The sequence below is a fragment of the Phyllostomus discolor genome, chromosome 2, assembly GCF_004126475.2.
Source record: "Phyllostomus discolor isolate MPI-MPIP mPhyDis1 chromosome 2, mPhyDis1.pri.v3, whole genome shotgun sequence".
NCBI lineage: Eukaryota > Metazoa > Chordata > Mammalia > Chiroptera > Phyllostomidae > Phyllostomus > Phyllostomus discolor.
Genome location: NC_040904.2, coordinates 24,153,386 through 24,168,389, shown reverse-complemented (window position 1 = coordinate 24,168,389; position 15,004 = coordinate 24,153,386). Strand labels below are relative to the sequence as shown.

The 15,004-nt window shown below is 40.8% G+C and overlaps 2 protein-coding genes across 4 annotated transcripts in view; one reads left to right on the top strand and one right to left on the bottom strand.

The window, feature by feature from the left end:
- The window catches only part of VEPH1 (ventricular zone expressed PH domain containing 1), a 200,510-nt gene that overhangs the window by 45,826 nt on the left and 139,680 nt on the right, over positions 1 to 15,004 (top strand). The window lies entirely within an intron of this gene.
- PTX3 (pentraxin 3) lies at positions 1,214 to 7,245 on the bottom strand. The gene is made up of 3 exons (XM_028505110.2): positions 6,879 to 7,245; positions 6,030 to 6,431; positions 1,214 to 2,221 (listed from the first exon to the last, which is right to left on the bottom strand). Exons 1-3 carry the CDS (start codon positions 7,192 to 7,194, stop codon positions 1,608 to 1,610), a joined length of 1,332 nt encoding a protein of 443 aa, XP_028360911.1. The 5' UTR covers positions 7,195 to 7,245; the 3' UTR covers positions 1,214 to 1,607.

The window sequence follows — 15,004 nt, the reverse complement described above, 5'->3', positions numbered from 1 at the left end:
TACATAATCTCCAAGGGTCTGCGTCTGGCCTATGACCTCGTACCTGCAGTTTTCTTTGAGAGCCGTCAGCCTGGTTTTGTGAGTCTCACAAGTAGGATGAAGCTGTAACTGACACCATGAGCATCCTCAAAGATTCCTAGATTCCTGGAATGTTATCACTAAGAGGTACCAAGAGTCCAACTCCCTCCTTTTACAGAGAAGACCCAGAAGAGATAAGTAACTTGTCTAAGGACACCAAGCTATTTAGTTACAAAAGGTTCTTTGAGAACCGCTCCTGGCCCAATTCTCCAAACGTCGTGGACACGATAGGACCTGTGGTTGGTTGTGCAGGCCCTATCTTCAGGTGGACACACTGCCATTGTGGTTCCACCACACTTCCTTCCCCTGACATTCAGAAGCAGCTTTGTGATGTTCTCTCAGCCTCACATAACCTCTACAGGAGGACACTAATGAGGTAGAGAGTCACCGCCCAGCCACAGGGCGAAGGGGCTGGACGGTCCTCTCCTTCACGCGCAGTAAGAGAGTGGGATGTGCTTCTTCAAGGGCAGGAGTCATTGCTTCCTGTCCGCGCTTCCAGATCTCCCAAGTGACCGTCCTCAGCCATCTCTTTCAGGCGTCATGTGTACCCGGGGAACCCCGGTAATTTTTTTCCCACTTACACTGGACAAAAGTCATATACGCTCACAGAATCATCAAATTGGAAGGGACCGAGAGATCACTATTTTCTCAACTTCTTGATTTCTCAGTTGCAAAAACTAAACCCAGCGAGATGAACTGATGTAGCCAAGATCATATTTCTTCATTACGAAAAGCAGAAAGCCAAAGCTTAAAACAACTTCATAGTTTGTTTCGAATAATAGTATATATATTTATATAAATAGTTACTATTTATATAATAGACTAGTACCTGAAAACTAATTGCCCACTTTAGATGAAACATGTGGAGTTGCTCCAAAATCTCTTAAATATATAATTACATGACATGGGCTTTATGTAGGTTTATAAAATATTTTATTTACAGTAGAGCTTTACAAAAATAGTTTTAATAAAATTAATACAAAACCATTTTACAATATAACTTATATAACTATCTTCTCAAAAAAGTGACATTCGATTATAACACATAAACTACATTTGTATCTGTTAAGTCACATTGTAGTATAAATATGCTTCATCATCATTTTTAATAATAAGGTACATGCCAATAACAGTGAACAATGGACAACAATGTTATTTTATTATTCTTCCGATGTAAAAGTCATCTCTGGCCAAAACAAAATTAACCAAAGAAAAGTAAAACAATCGTCCTTCTGTTCAACAACACAGTCCTTTTTAATTATTTGGGAGTTTATCTGACAAAGACACCGCATTAATGTGAAAGCACTGTGGCATAAAGTCTAGCAACAATATCCCCAAAAGCCTTCTCCGATGTCTTTGCTCAACTGTTTATTCAGTATTTTGCCAAGATAAATAAAGACTGATCTCAACCCTCTCCTTCATTAGTCTCAAGTGTTCTTAGTATGTATTGAGGTTTTTAGACCTTCCCAACTGGCATATGTTTAAAATGTGAGTTTCTTTCTTTGGCTTCAAGTAGAGTTTCACAACACTTAGGAAATGTACTGAGCTCCTCCGTGTGGCTGAATCTCCGTGACTCCCCACCCCACAACATTTCCCCGGATGTGACAGGACTCGGCTCCTCCAATCTCTCTGATCTCTTCATTGCTGAGAACACGATCCCAGATATTGAAGCCCGTGAGTCTTCCAGAAAAGGCTAGCGTTTCATCGAAGCCGCCGCCCACACAGCAGCCATTCTTTTCTTGGCCGATCTGCAGTATGCCTCCCTCGGGAATAACGTGACCTGTGGCCATCCCGGCAGTGGTGGCCACCAGTTCACCATTTACCCACGTGGACAGAAGCCCTCTCTCTGACTTCCAGGTGCTGCACAGATGGGTCCACCTTCCCAGGGAAATCTCAGTATCGGCAACCAGTCTGTTCTCCTCTCCACCCACCACGGACACCACGGACTGATCGCTGAGGTACAGCTGCATCTCATATGGATTCCTCTTCGTGCCATAGGAAAACAGGATGGTTTTGTTTAATACATCTGTGGCTTTGACCCAAATGCAGGCACTAAAGGATTCAAGCTTCATTGGTGTCGCCGGATGCACGCTTCCAAAAATCTTTTTGGAACGCATTGGGAATAAAATCGCTGTTTCACAACCTAGAGTAGCAAGACAAGAAGAAGAATATGAAAGAAAATATGAAGTCATTCAGAAGTAACTCTGGTGTTTAGGTATTTTAGCACGGGCGTTTCAATGACTACAATTCAAAATTATATGCAGCATCACATTATAACTGGAGGGGCCTCAAGGGTACTCCCTGCAGAGCAAAGAAAACGGAACAAGTCTCATTCAGTGAAGCATCTGAATGGAGGAGAAGGCGTGCAGAGAGGCCAAATTGTTCAAACCACAAAATAATGAAAATCATGTTTTAATAACTATTTCCCCTCCCAATTAACTTTTTTCTTTGTTACAGCTCTTTAAAAAATGTTGAATCACTATGCATTAACTTCAAACAATGACACCATAGTTTCCAAGAACTCGGAGCCAAACTGGTTTCCTTCTCCTTGACTTCACCAAGCTTCTAGAACAAAAACCAGTAAAATTCACTGGATCTAGTTCACCTCATTTAGCTATTGTTAACATTCATTTTTAAACAAAAACTCTAGTAACAGTGATGTTGTTACTGAATACATTTTAATATAGTGCATACTCTCAGAGATTTATAAACTTTGCAAAGTTTGTAGAAAACTATCTCTGAAAGGCAACCATGTATAATAGAGATGACTAATTTGTCTTAGATGCTTATTATGTGCCAGATACTGTTCTTAACACTTCATGTCATTTTAATCCTCTTATCAACTCTAAGAGATAGTCTTAATATTCCCATTTGACAGATGAGAAAACTGAGTCAGAGAGCACTAAGTACCTGAGCTATGTTTACACAGATGGTGAGCAGTAAAACCGGGGTTTGGACTTGGGCACTCTGGCTGCAGAGGCCACACCCTTAACCTGCACGATGCATTGTGTTTTAATGGTAGAAGAGCCCCTGGAATTGGCTGGAAGAGCTGGAACTCAGCTCATTGTACTACTAGTAAGCTATGCAGCTTTTGATGAGCCTGCTAATCTCTCCAAGCTTCACAGTTTTCTGTAAAAGGTTCTTCCTTCCATTCTCTTTCCAATATTCTGCAAGTCAGTAAGCAACAACCATGTGGCTGTATAAAGCAAAGATATGCTTAAAAATTCTTACTTTGCTCTCATGGTTATAAATACTATTTAAGCAGTAATAGAAAACTTTAAGGACGAGTGAGTTATTCCAAGGGGATTGTTGGCGAACATATTTCTGCTAAAGAGCACATAGAAGGAGACCTTCAGACTCGGTGGGGGGGGGGGCGGTTGGGAGCTCAGTGAACCCCCACTGTGCCCCTCTGCGGATCCCGGATCCCATGTCTGATGGTCAGGGGGCTGGAAATGCTGAAATGAAGACCTTCTGGGTGTCTCTGGGAAACTGTGTGCTAAAACCTTTAACAGATGAACTCTGAATTTCTGCTAACCTCACATACGTATAAATGAACAGATAAATAAATATTTTTAATATAAATTAGGACCAAGCCTTCCCTCTGTAACAACCTAAAGAAGATCTGCCATAAAATAGCTTTGAAAAGTGAACTTCCAGAGGACTCAAAGACTGACTGGTGAGAAGATAGAACCTGCAGGCATCAAACATCCACGCAAAGCCTGATGAGCTGAGTTAAATGCCTGCAAGTGGCTAAGGGCTAGGCTCTGTCCTAAAAAAATTAAACAGATGTAAATAACCAAAAAAAAATAAGACTCATAAAATTCTATAAAAGTAACTACAATACTAAAGCACAAATCTGGCCCTGTCACCATTTAGTATTACCCTTTTCACTGAATAATTTGAATTTTTGAAGATTTTTTAAAACTTCATTTTTAATGAGACATTGATTCTTTTTCCAAATGAACTTGGTAGGTGCATTTTTGCTCTTCTAGCTGTGTGACATAAATCAGAGATCATGGAACAAAAGATCATACTATGTTTGGGCATCTGAGATATTCCCTGTAATGTTTCAGAAAAATAGTATTCAAGAGGGTGCCTACTGCAACCTAATTAGCCGATTTCCTGTTTAAATAAGCGCAGGCAGTCGGGGTTGCATTCCAAAGCATTCCTTCCTTGCCTCTCAAAGCCCCAGCGTCCCCTGCAGGCTGTCAGGCCTGGCTGTGTGAGTTCACGGAGTGGGACTGCGTGTTAGCAGGCTTTTTCTGGTTTCTTCTGGGATCCAGGGATTGAGGCTCTTGATATCTCTTAAAAACGTCAGAAACTCTCTCATGAAATGGCTTTTAACTAATAGGTTTTTCTGATTATGTTATCAAAGACCAAACAAAATTAAAACCAGGTTCCTCGGAGGCCAACAACAGAATGATTAGGAATCCCTTAGAAGCCACGCTGGCAGGAAACCAAGAGAGGGGAAAGCAAAGCATGTGGGTGAATGTATTATTGGATTTAATAAAAAAATAACATTTTAGAATTCAGAAATACATCCCTCTTCTGATCTAATATGCAGAGGTGAAGACAAAAATTCTGTAATTCTTCAGTTTTTCAGGCATATTATACATGGTTTGCAAAAGTCAAGAAATTTCATTCATTAAAATAGCCACAGAATTAGAATTTGTCTCTATCACTTAAATTGAGGATCTATTGTATATTTGATATTATGCATTTCTGCCATCTGAAGCCCCACTGAATATTTAAGAAAGTAAGTTCTGTACTGATAAATAATCCTCAAGTACTCAGTAAAGATGGATATTCTGGTATAGTTTCTGTAACTTCAATGAAGTGTGCTCTCACACATGCTTATGATTTCCCTCATACTGCATCCAGTAAGAGTTTTTCTATTGGAAATACAGTGAAGGACGGCACTGTTTGTAATTTTTTTCAGTTTCTGAGATTTTTAGGAAAAGTGCAGTTACATTGTCTCATCCAGAACACTGATTTTCTAACATATAACCCACAAGTCATTGTTGCATCACCATTTCCTAGAAATTTTGAATTATAAAGGAGCGTTACTTGGCTCCAAATCTTCTCTTCATTTCTTTCAATGTATTTAAACTGTATGATCTCGGGCCCACACGCGTCTGGAGGTGCATGGAGGATCACATGGGACTTTGACAAATGGCATCGGGTTTGAACCACTTCTCTCCTGTTTGACCCTGACCCCCCATCCCCACCCCAAGTCCCTAAGGTGGGACCGGGATACCGATTGGCTCCTACACTGCCAATTCCACTTTGGATCACTCAGCGGCCAGGTTATTCCAAGGCGTACACCCTGGGACCTCCACTAGCCCCCTAATTCCACCGACCCGGGGGGGGGGTGGGGTGGGGCTGGGAGCCCCTCAGGAATTCCGTGACCCTTCCTGAGATCAGACTGAGCCACAGGCCTCTTGCTCGGAACTGGCGGGAAGGAGAGGCTGGCCCAGGGATTGGAAAACGTCCCTAAAAATTAGGCTGGGCCCTGAAATAGCACGGGGAACCAGAGCTCCCCTAAAGAGAGAGACCGGCTAAAATTAGAAGAAGTGGAAATCCCTAACGGAGGGAAGCGAGGCCACTAGAGAGGTCACGGTTATAACTGGCCAATAGAGTCCCTGCTACGCCTGGGTGGATCGGGTGTCCGCTAGGGGCCCTTGCCTATTTCGAGACTATGACGGTCTGGTCCGTAGCTATTTTCGGGGTTCTTCGGGACTGGGGAATACTTTTTAAAGTCCATTTTCCCGCCTTGTATAGTGTGGCCGTGTTCTGTGGCTGTGCGTGGAGAAATAGAGGAGTGTGTGTGTGTGTGTGTGTGTGTGTTTCCCATTCATGCGTCCGCTGGAGGATTGCCTGACTTGGCTTCCCCCAACGCGCGCTCGAAGAACAAAGACGCGGGGGCGACCCTGCTCGGCCAGTGTCCTTACCTGCGGGCAGCCATCGCCGAGCCGCCCAGCCTTGCACCGCGCGGAGGTCGGCTCGCGTCTGCCGCAGCTCCTCCAGCACAGCGTCCAGGGCGCGCCCCGCCTCCCCCGGGCGCTGCGCCTCGGCGCCCTCCAGGCGCGCCAGCCTTCGCCCGGTGTCGCGGCTCGCCTGCAGCAGCTCGTCCAGTGCGGGGGCAAGCCTGGCCTCCGCCAGGGCTGCGGGCACGCAGGGCCTCGCCAGACTGCCAGCCAGCCGGCCCAGCTCTGCCCGCAGCCTCCGCAGCTCGCCGCGGAGGATGTCGTCGGTGGCCTGCAGCAGCATGCCCTCCCTCATCTGCGAGTTCTCCAGCATGATGAAGAGCTTGTCCCACTCGGAGTGCTCCGGGCGGCAGTCACACGGCGTGGCTAGAGCGCGGAACACACACACTAATTACCGACCCGCCCAGGCCTTTCTTGGCTGTGCGTTGTAAAAAGCTGACCTCCCTAGGTGGTCCCAAGTTATGGCCCATCCCAGCACCCCCTTTCCCTTTAAGGACACCTGGAAGAAACAGCGTGAAGATATCTGAGAATGACAGAAACCATTCATGCAGGTATATGTTAAGTTGAACTCTATGAAATTGCCGTTCATGTAGCTCAAAACAGGCAAACATCGGCGATTTCATACGGTTCAACCCATTATGCATCTGAGACAAATAACTTTTTGAAACCTTTCTTAGAATGCTTCTCTCTTTTGCAAAACAGACTATACTTTTTAGCCCATTTCATTGGCTACAAAATATATGTGTGATTTTTTGACCCAAAGAGGTGGATTCGTAATTAGGGTTAGCAGAGAGATAGTTAAAATGAACTTACACTCCTCAGTGGGATGGAGTCCATTGTCTATTTCGTTGTCCAAATTCACATACATGAGCTCATAGTCATCCGAGTTCTCGGCACACGCTGCAGACCAGAGAGCACAAAACAGAATCCCATAGAGACGCATCGCTGGAGAGAGACAAAGTTCTTTCGTGACTTCGCACAGCTGGCGGGAGGGGACCAGGCGAGAGCCTCTGGAGTGAGCAGAGTTTGAGCAGAGGAGAAGGAGAGTGAGAGGCAGGAGCCGAGAGCCCTTAATAAATGCTGGGGAAGCCTGAATGGGGATGAATGAGTAATGCCGGTGGCACTGCATAGCGGGAGTTCCCCTGCATTTGAGGGGGAGGGGGCTGGGTGGGAGGGCGAGGGAGACTTGGAGGTTGCTCAATAGTAAACTACAAAGGTTTGCACTGCAGTCAGATTAATTGGAGGAGGGTCAGAGGGGAAAGGGGCGGTGGTTGAGGGGAGGGGGGGCGGCTGTGGACTGGGCTAAGACTCTGCCCCTGAGGATTATCTTGTAGCTTGAACTGGTAGCACTGAGGGATGAAAGGAAGGGGAGCCGGGTTAGGGGGAGAAATAATTCAGCAGGCACAGAGATGTGAAAGCAAGATCATCATTTCAGCATTTTGTCTGAGGTTTTATTATTTCACAACCTTTTTATGTGTAGAAAACTTTTTCCACTTTTCCTTTGTACGCAGTTTTGCAGGTCTAAACCGTGAAAAGTTACTCGTTGATTCCGAGATAAACCAACTTGGAATTTCTATGGCTCTAGAAGCCAAGTCTGTTTCTAGTTATTCCATCTTTAATCCTTATGGAGTTGCAACTGTACTGTATAAACACACTTTTTAAAATTATTGATTTAGAGAGGAGGGGAGGGAGGGAAGGATGGAAGGTGGACAAAAAAACATCAACTTGCTGTTCCACTTACTTACACATGCATTGGTTGATTCTTGTATGTGCCCTGACCCTGGATCTAACCCACAACCTTGGTGAATCCAGATGGTGCTCTAACCACCTGAGGTCCCCGGCCAAACACACTTGTTAAATGACAACGCAGCATAACCGTTAAACCTAAAATGGGAAAGAGTGGGGTGGAATAAACTGATTTTAGGTGTGTTTTTAATAACCTAATATTCTATGTAAATTATATTTTTCCACCAGACTTAGAGTCAAAAATCCTGTTTTTACAGTAAATTTAAGGATTCCTGTTTCTGCCAATATGTGAAAGTCTATATATATTGAAGGTTTTCCTGCACAAAACACCTAGAAATGTGTTTAAATTATAATACTTTTACTTTTTTTAAGATTTTATTTATTTATTTTTTTAGAGAGAAGGGAAAGGAAAGAGAAAGAGAGGGAGAGAAACATCAATGTGTGATTGCCTCTTGCATGTCCCCTACTGGAGACCTGGCCTGCAACCTAGGCATGTGCCCTGACTGGGAATCAAACCAGCAACCCTTTAGTTCGCAGTCCCACATTCAATCCACTGAGCTACACTAGCCAGGGCTATACTACTGATTTTAAAAGTACAAATAAGCATCTCCCCAAATAAGGGAAATATTCAGGGGCCAAAGATAGAGAAGGAACCAAATCCAGAAGAGTAAGCCCAAGAGCTAAGGCTGGAGCACCCCTGCGGTGAGGTGATTGTTTCTGTAACAGCCATGTTAGTGACCATGTGGGATGAAAGCTTAAGCCAGGGTGGGGAGTTAAAGGTGAGACCCTCATCTAAGGCCAGACTCCATCATAGCCCTACTCTCTGCCCCAGCACCAGGAAGTGAAAAGTGAGTCTGTTTCTCTTTGATGGAGCTCTACAGCATCCCTCAGAATTTGTGGTTTGGGATCTACCCTCACATGTGCTCCAGATTTAAAGGTATGCTATCTGCCACTGTAAAAATAAATTCACAATGAAAAATATTTAAACATTTGAGGAAACAATCATTTTATAAATGACAATCAGCAGAAGCCTAAAAGTATTAGACATGACTGTCTTAATAAGTTTATTTTTTAAAAAAATATCAGCTAGACACTAGAAAATAAGTGTGTTTTAATTTTTTAAGATCTCCAAGAAGAAATTGAAACCCCCCCCCCCCCCAAAGAATAAGATATCAAAAGAAAAAGACTAGGTGGAATTTTTTTTAAGAACCAAGTATAACTTCTAGAATTAAAAGAACAAAGTTAATTGAATTTTTAAAAAAAAACCTCAAGAAATTGGGTTAAATGGCAAAGTAGGTGAAGCTGAAGAGAGTATTAAGGAACTGGAAGCAAAAGCTAAGAAAATAATCCAAAATGTACTCTTCAACAGTATCCTAAAATCCTTTTTTTGTTCAGGAGGATGATGGAGAGAAACTAATTTTGCTCTTCTAGTTGAAGAATGTTTCTCTTTTTAAGAACAACCACCCAAATCAAAAGGAAATAGAACATCCAAATAGAAGGGACAGAGGAAATTAAAGAAAAACAAACAAAAAAAACATGATCTAGTCAACAGAAATAAGTAAAGGAGGAAAGAAAAAACATAAAGCAAGATAAATGAAAAGCACAACATAATGTAGTAAAAATAAATCCAAATGCACCAGTAATCACTATAAATACTAGTAAAACAAACTTTCCAGTTAAGAGACAAAGGTTGTCAGATAGGTATATATTTTAAATCCCCAGCTATACGTTACTTCCTAGAGCCACATGTCAAGCTCTAGAATCTGGAAATGTTGTAAGTAACGAATTGAAGGAAGGGCCAGGGAGAACGCATGGAACATGTGCATCGAAAACCAGCACGGCCGTATTATCAGTCAGAAATAGAATGTAAGGCAAAAGGGGCTAATTAAATTGTGACAAAAGAAACAGTATCAAGAATGTATCTCATAATTATCTAGTAAAACCGTTTTTTGAAATATATACCCAAGATTGACAAGATCATAAGGGAAAATTGACAAATCTATAGTTATAGGAGGAGATTTTAACATAGCTTTCTCATTACCAAGTCCATTTCAGTCATAAGCAATCGCTCAAACATCAAGAAAAAAAAACTGCTAAAAGGTACAGAAAGAAATGACATAATTTAAAGTTTGACTTGAAATAAATAGAGCTTCACCCAGGTTTTATAAGCAGGTTTAATAAAAAATTCAAGGAACTCATACTTGCCATCTTATCCAAACTGTTTCTGAGAACAGAGTGTGCAGAAATGCGCTAATTTTTTATATGTCTAGTAAGTATGATAACAAAAAGAGATAAGGACAGTTCAAGAAAGAGAAAGTTCAGGCCAGTGTCCTTTAAAAACAAAGATGCAAAAGCTTCTAAATAAAATGTTAGCCAAGCCCTGGCTGGCATAGCTCAGTGGATTGAGCGCGGGCTGGGAACCAAAGTGTCCCAGGTTCGATTCCCAGCCAGGGTACATTCCTGGGTTGCAGACCATAGCCCCCAGCAACCACACATTGATGTTTCTCTCTCTCTCTCTCCCTCTCTCTCTCTCTCTCTCTCTCTCTCTCTCTCTCTCTCTCTCTCTCCCCCTCCCTTCCCTCCCTAAAAATAAATAAATAAAATCTTTAAAAAAAAATGTTAGCCAAACAAACCCAGCAACATATGCATAAAAGATGTGATAACCAGGTTGAGTTTATTTCAAGATCTCAAGATTGATTAAATGTTACATTAACAGTTTAAAGGAGAAATACAGTCATGTCAACAGATGCAGAAAATGTATTTAATAAAATTCAGCATTCGTTCATGTTCAAACTAGGAAACAGAAACTTAAACTGATAAAACGTAAATACCAAAAATCTATAGATACATATACATACATAAATAGTGAATCCTTAGAAACACACTCTTGAAAACGGGAATAACAAAAGGATACTCATGGACCCTGATCCTATTCCTCAAAGTGTTGGAGGTCCAGCCAGTAAGACAAAAATAAGCCACATAAGGAATAAGGTTGGAAGGAAACAGAGCAGAGTCGTCATCAAGTATTCTGAGTTGATTAGTGAGAAACTTAAGAAACTCTGAGTTGATTAGCAAAAAACTTAAGAAACTCTAAAGGCAGACTATTACTAAAACAGTTGAGCAAGTTTTGCTGAGTGGAAGATCAACATAAAATCAGTTACTTTCTTAATACCAGCAGACAACTGAAAATATATTTCTTAAAAAAATCTTCCATTTACAATAGCAGCAGCAAATATGGGATACTTATGAATCAATTTAATAAAAGACATAAATTACAACTAATATAACATTTTTATTGAAAGATATAACAAAAAAGAGTCTACATGGATAGAAGGGTATATCATGTTCTTTAGTGGGAAAGCTGTTTCACAACTTTGTCGCAAATAGTTCTGTACATTTAATGTGGAAAAAATGAAACCCCAACCTAGTTTTTCAAGGAAGCTGACAAACTAATGGTAAAATTGATGTAAAGGGGCCAACAAGAATTTGAAGTAGAAGGTAAATAAATTTTCCCTTTGAGATATAATGATTTATTATCAAGTTAATTATAATTAAGAAAATGTGAAATTGGTGAAGTTATGATAAATACATAGAAGCAGACCCAGACACATAGGAAAGCTTATTTTGGAAAGAGGTATTACAGATCAGAAGGGAAGCAATTGATGACTACTTAATAAGCAGATCTGGAAACATTTTTTATAATAAACATGCAAAAATATACAATTAGACCCCTTCTTCATATGGACAAAAGTAAATTCCAGATGGACTAAAGACAAATATAAAAACAAAACCATAATAGTTCTAGGAAAAAATATAGGAAAACTTTTTAAATGAATTTAAGGTAAAGAAGCATTTCTCAATAACAACAAACAAAAATAAACCATAAAGTAAAGAAATTTAAAAAATCAACTAGATTAAGGTTGCAACTTTAAACTAATAAACAAAAAATTGGTGTCTACATGAAATAAGGAACTTCTACAAATCAGTAAGAAAGCACAAACATCCCCATCGAAAATGGGCATGAATGGCCAAATCACGGGAGAGAAAATGATCTGTAAACGTGTAAAGAGGGGTGCTCAGCTTCACAGGTGATTAAGGAAATAAAATTTAAAACAGAAAATGAGATATCATCTTACACCCCTTCAGACTGGGAAAAAACGATGTCTGTCAAGACCAAATGTTGGCAAGGAGGCGGAGCAACACAGACATGTTGGTAAATTGTTACAGTCATGGTGGCAGGTAGAATAGTGTCTCCACAGAGATGCCCACATCTTAGTTCCCGTAGCCAGTGAACATGGTATGTTTTACTGCACCGAGGGTGGAACTAAGGTTGTCATATAACACAGGGAGAAAGTCCTAGACTATCCAGATGGGCTCAGTGTAATCACAAGGGTGCTTCAAAGGGGAAGAGGGAAGCAGCAGAGAGAATCAGAGGAAGGCGTGTGATAAGGGAAGCAGGGTCAGAGAGATGCTGTGCTGATGCCTTTGACGATGCAGAAAGGGGACTCCACACCACAGACTGCTTGCTGGTGGTCTGCAGAAGCTGGAAAATCCAGGGAAACAGACTCTCTCCTACCGCCTCCGGGAATGAGCCCAGGCCTTCCAGCGTCCGAATTTTAGCCCAGTGAAACTCACACCAGCCTTCCACCCGCACTATAGGAATACATGATAATAAATTCGTGTTATTTTGGACTACTGAGTTTTTTGTAATTACTTATGATAGCAATAGAAAACTACTACAACCACTTTGCAAAGAAATTTTAGAAGATCTAGAAACTTAATTCCCAAGGACATACCCACTGCTTTACTACTTAACTGTGTGGTCTAAGGACCATCAGCGTCATCTTAGAAATTAGTAAAAAATCAGATTCTCCAGCCCTAACCTCAACCTGCTGAAATAGTATCTGGGTTTTAACAAGTTGCCCAGGTAATTTTTAAGTACAATGTGCTCAGAAACAGCACCCTGGAGAATATCGTCCATTTATATACAAAGAAGTAAGTATAAAAATCGCAGCACTATTAGTAAAAGCAACTAATAATTATAATATATCTTTCAACCATAGAGTATATAAATAAACTCTTGCGTATTTATACAATGGAATACTATACAGCTGTAGGAATAAATGGAGAGCTTCTTGGAGATAAAACTTCAAAATAATGTTGAGTGGGGAGAAAACGTGTTGCAAAGAAATATGTTCAATATGATACTATTGATATAAAATTTAAAGCATTGCAAAGTCATACTACAAAATGCTTATTGTTACATACACATGCAACTGAAGTGTAAAAACATTCATGAAGATGAATAAATACCGACGTCAGGGTGGGGGTTGCCTCTGGGAAAAAAAGAAATGAACGGGATGGGAAGCAATCACGGCCTAAGGTCAAGTTGTGACAAAGCTGGTTTTAGATCCACCGGTGTTTCCTATATTATTGTCTGCACTTGTCTAATGGCGGGAATATTTCATAATTAAAAAGAATATACTAATTCATTCATAGAGTTTATAGAATTTCTACACTAGTTTCTAACTCAAAAAAATTTCTTGCACATTCCTACAAAGTGTCTTCATCAGTTTCTAGCTCAAAAAAGTTCTTACGCATTTATTTTTGTATTATTTGATCGAAATTCAAGTCAGCTGAAAATCGACTCATCTGGGGGTTCCCCTTGGAGGCTCCCAGGGCGTGTGGGGAGTGTTGCACCAAAAACCCTCGCTCCGGCTTCCTGTCTCCGAGTCCAACAACAGTCCCGTGCATCATGGCCCTTGTCCAAGCTGGTCAGTTCTTCTACATAACTAAACTCTATGATGCAATGTGCCCTGTACACATTCAAAATTCCTGATCTTTTAAGGAAAGGCTCTTGGTAAAAATAAACAAAATAAAACTATATTTTCCAATGGACATAACATTTTTTTAATCATTGTTCAAGTACAGTTTTCTCCCTTTTATTCCCAATCCAGCCCACCCACCCAACCCTCCCCACTGCCCTCCCATTACCACCCTCCCCCTAGTTTTTGTCCATGTGTCCTTTACATTTGTTCCTGTAAACCTTCCCATTCTCCCCTGAAATTCCCTCTTCTCTGCCCTCTGGTCACTGTCAGCCTGTCCTCTATTTCAGTGTCTTTGGTTATATTTTGCTTGTTTCTTTGTTTTGTTGATTAGGTTCCTGTTAAAGGTGAGATCATATGGTATTGGACATAACATTTTCTTTAAAAGAAAACCCTGAATATTTCCAACACCTTGTACTCCGTGGGTATCTGAGAAAATCTGTTTGAGACTAATTCTATGAACCACATGTGAAAAAAAAAACAATTCTCATGATTTATTGTCACTCAAACACATTCAGTTTGATCCAGAATCAGCCTGTCATTAAATTTAGTCATTGACATTCTGAAAATACTGACCTTCCTTTCTCTATTCTCAAGTCTAAATGTCCTTTATATACGGGCTTGTCCCCACCATTTAATAAAGGTCTACGTATGTGTAATCATGGTTTATGGGATTCTTTCTGTGTATATTTTCTATATACAGAGCCAAATGTAAAGTAAATACAGGCAAGAAAATTCTTGTTCAAGAAACCCATAGGAACCAGTTCTCCTGAGGCAGTTCAGCACTTGAGAGGATTCTGAGGAAAAATCCATACCATAAAGTGATAGGCAGGTGTTTCCCATATGTTGTTTGCAGATAAATCCCTCTAGTTCATGTGATATTTATTCTTGAGATTTTGCCATTTTAAATCCAGTTGTTCATACATGTCTTTGAGGCAAATCACATGTGACAAAGAAGCCGATTCTAAACTTCCTTTGAAATAGTGCAGAAATTGGGGATTTACATTTGCATCGCTACTTTCCTAGCTCTTCATAAAAATAAGGCATAGTTTCCATATGTCCGTTGTCTAAATCATGTGCCTGGTATTTCTCAGGAATGTGAATATATTCCTCTGCACTTTACTTTTTGTTGTTCAGTTCATTTAGGTTCGTACTTATGACACTGCTTAGTTTGTACTTAAACAGCATCCAAATGTTCTCATCAACGATTCTTTGGAGCTGTTTCCCTCTCAAGGGTGTGGTCTGATTACTGCCAGAGTTTCTTCTCTCCCCATGGTGCATTACTCAGGATAAGTTTTCATTAGATAATAATACTGGTCATTTCATAAAATATCCCCTTTTATGGAATCATTTTACTGTGCTTTCGTG

What these genes read in the sequence shown, in the direction of transcription:
- PTX3 (XM_028505110.2), bottom strand. Translation starts at nt 7,194, where the DNA reads ATGCAGTGCCACCGGCATTACTCATTCATCCCCATTCAGGCTTCCCCA. An exon ending in ACTCCATCCCACTGAGGAGT is followed by an intron (nt 6,432 to 6,878) that starts GTAAGTTCATTT and finishes TCCGCGCTCTAG; the next exon opens with CCACGCCGTGTGACTGCCGC. An exon ending in TCGGCGATGGCTGCCCGCAG is followed by an intron (nt 2,222 to 6,029) that starts GTAAGGACACTG and finishes TTGCTACTCTAG; the next exon opens with GTTGTGAAACAGCGATTTTA.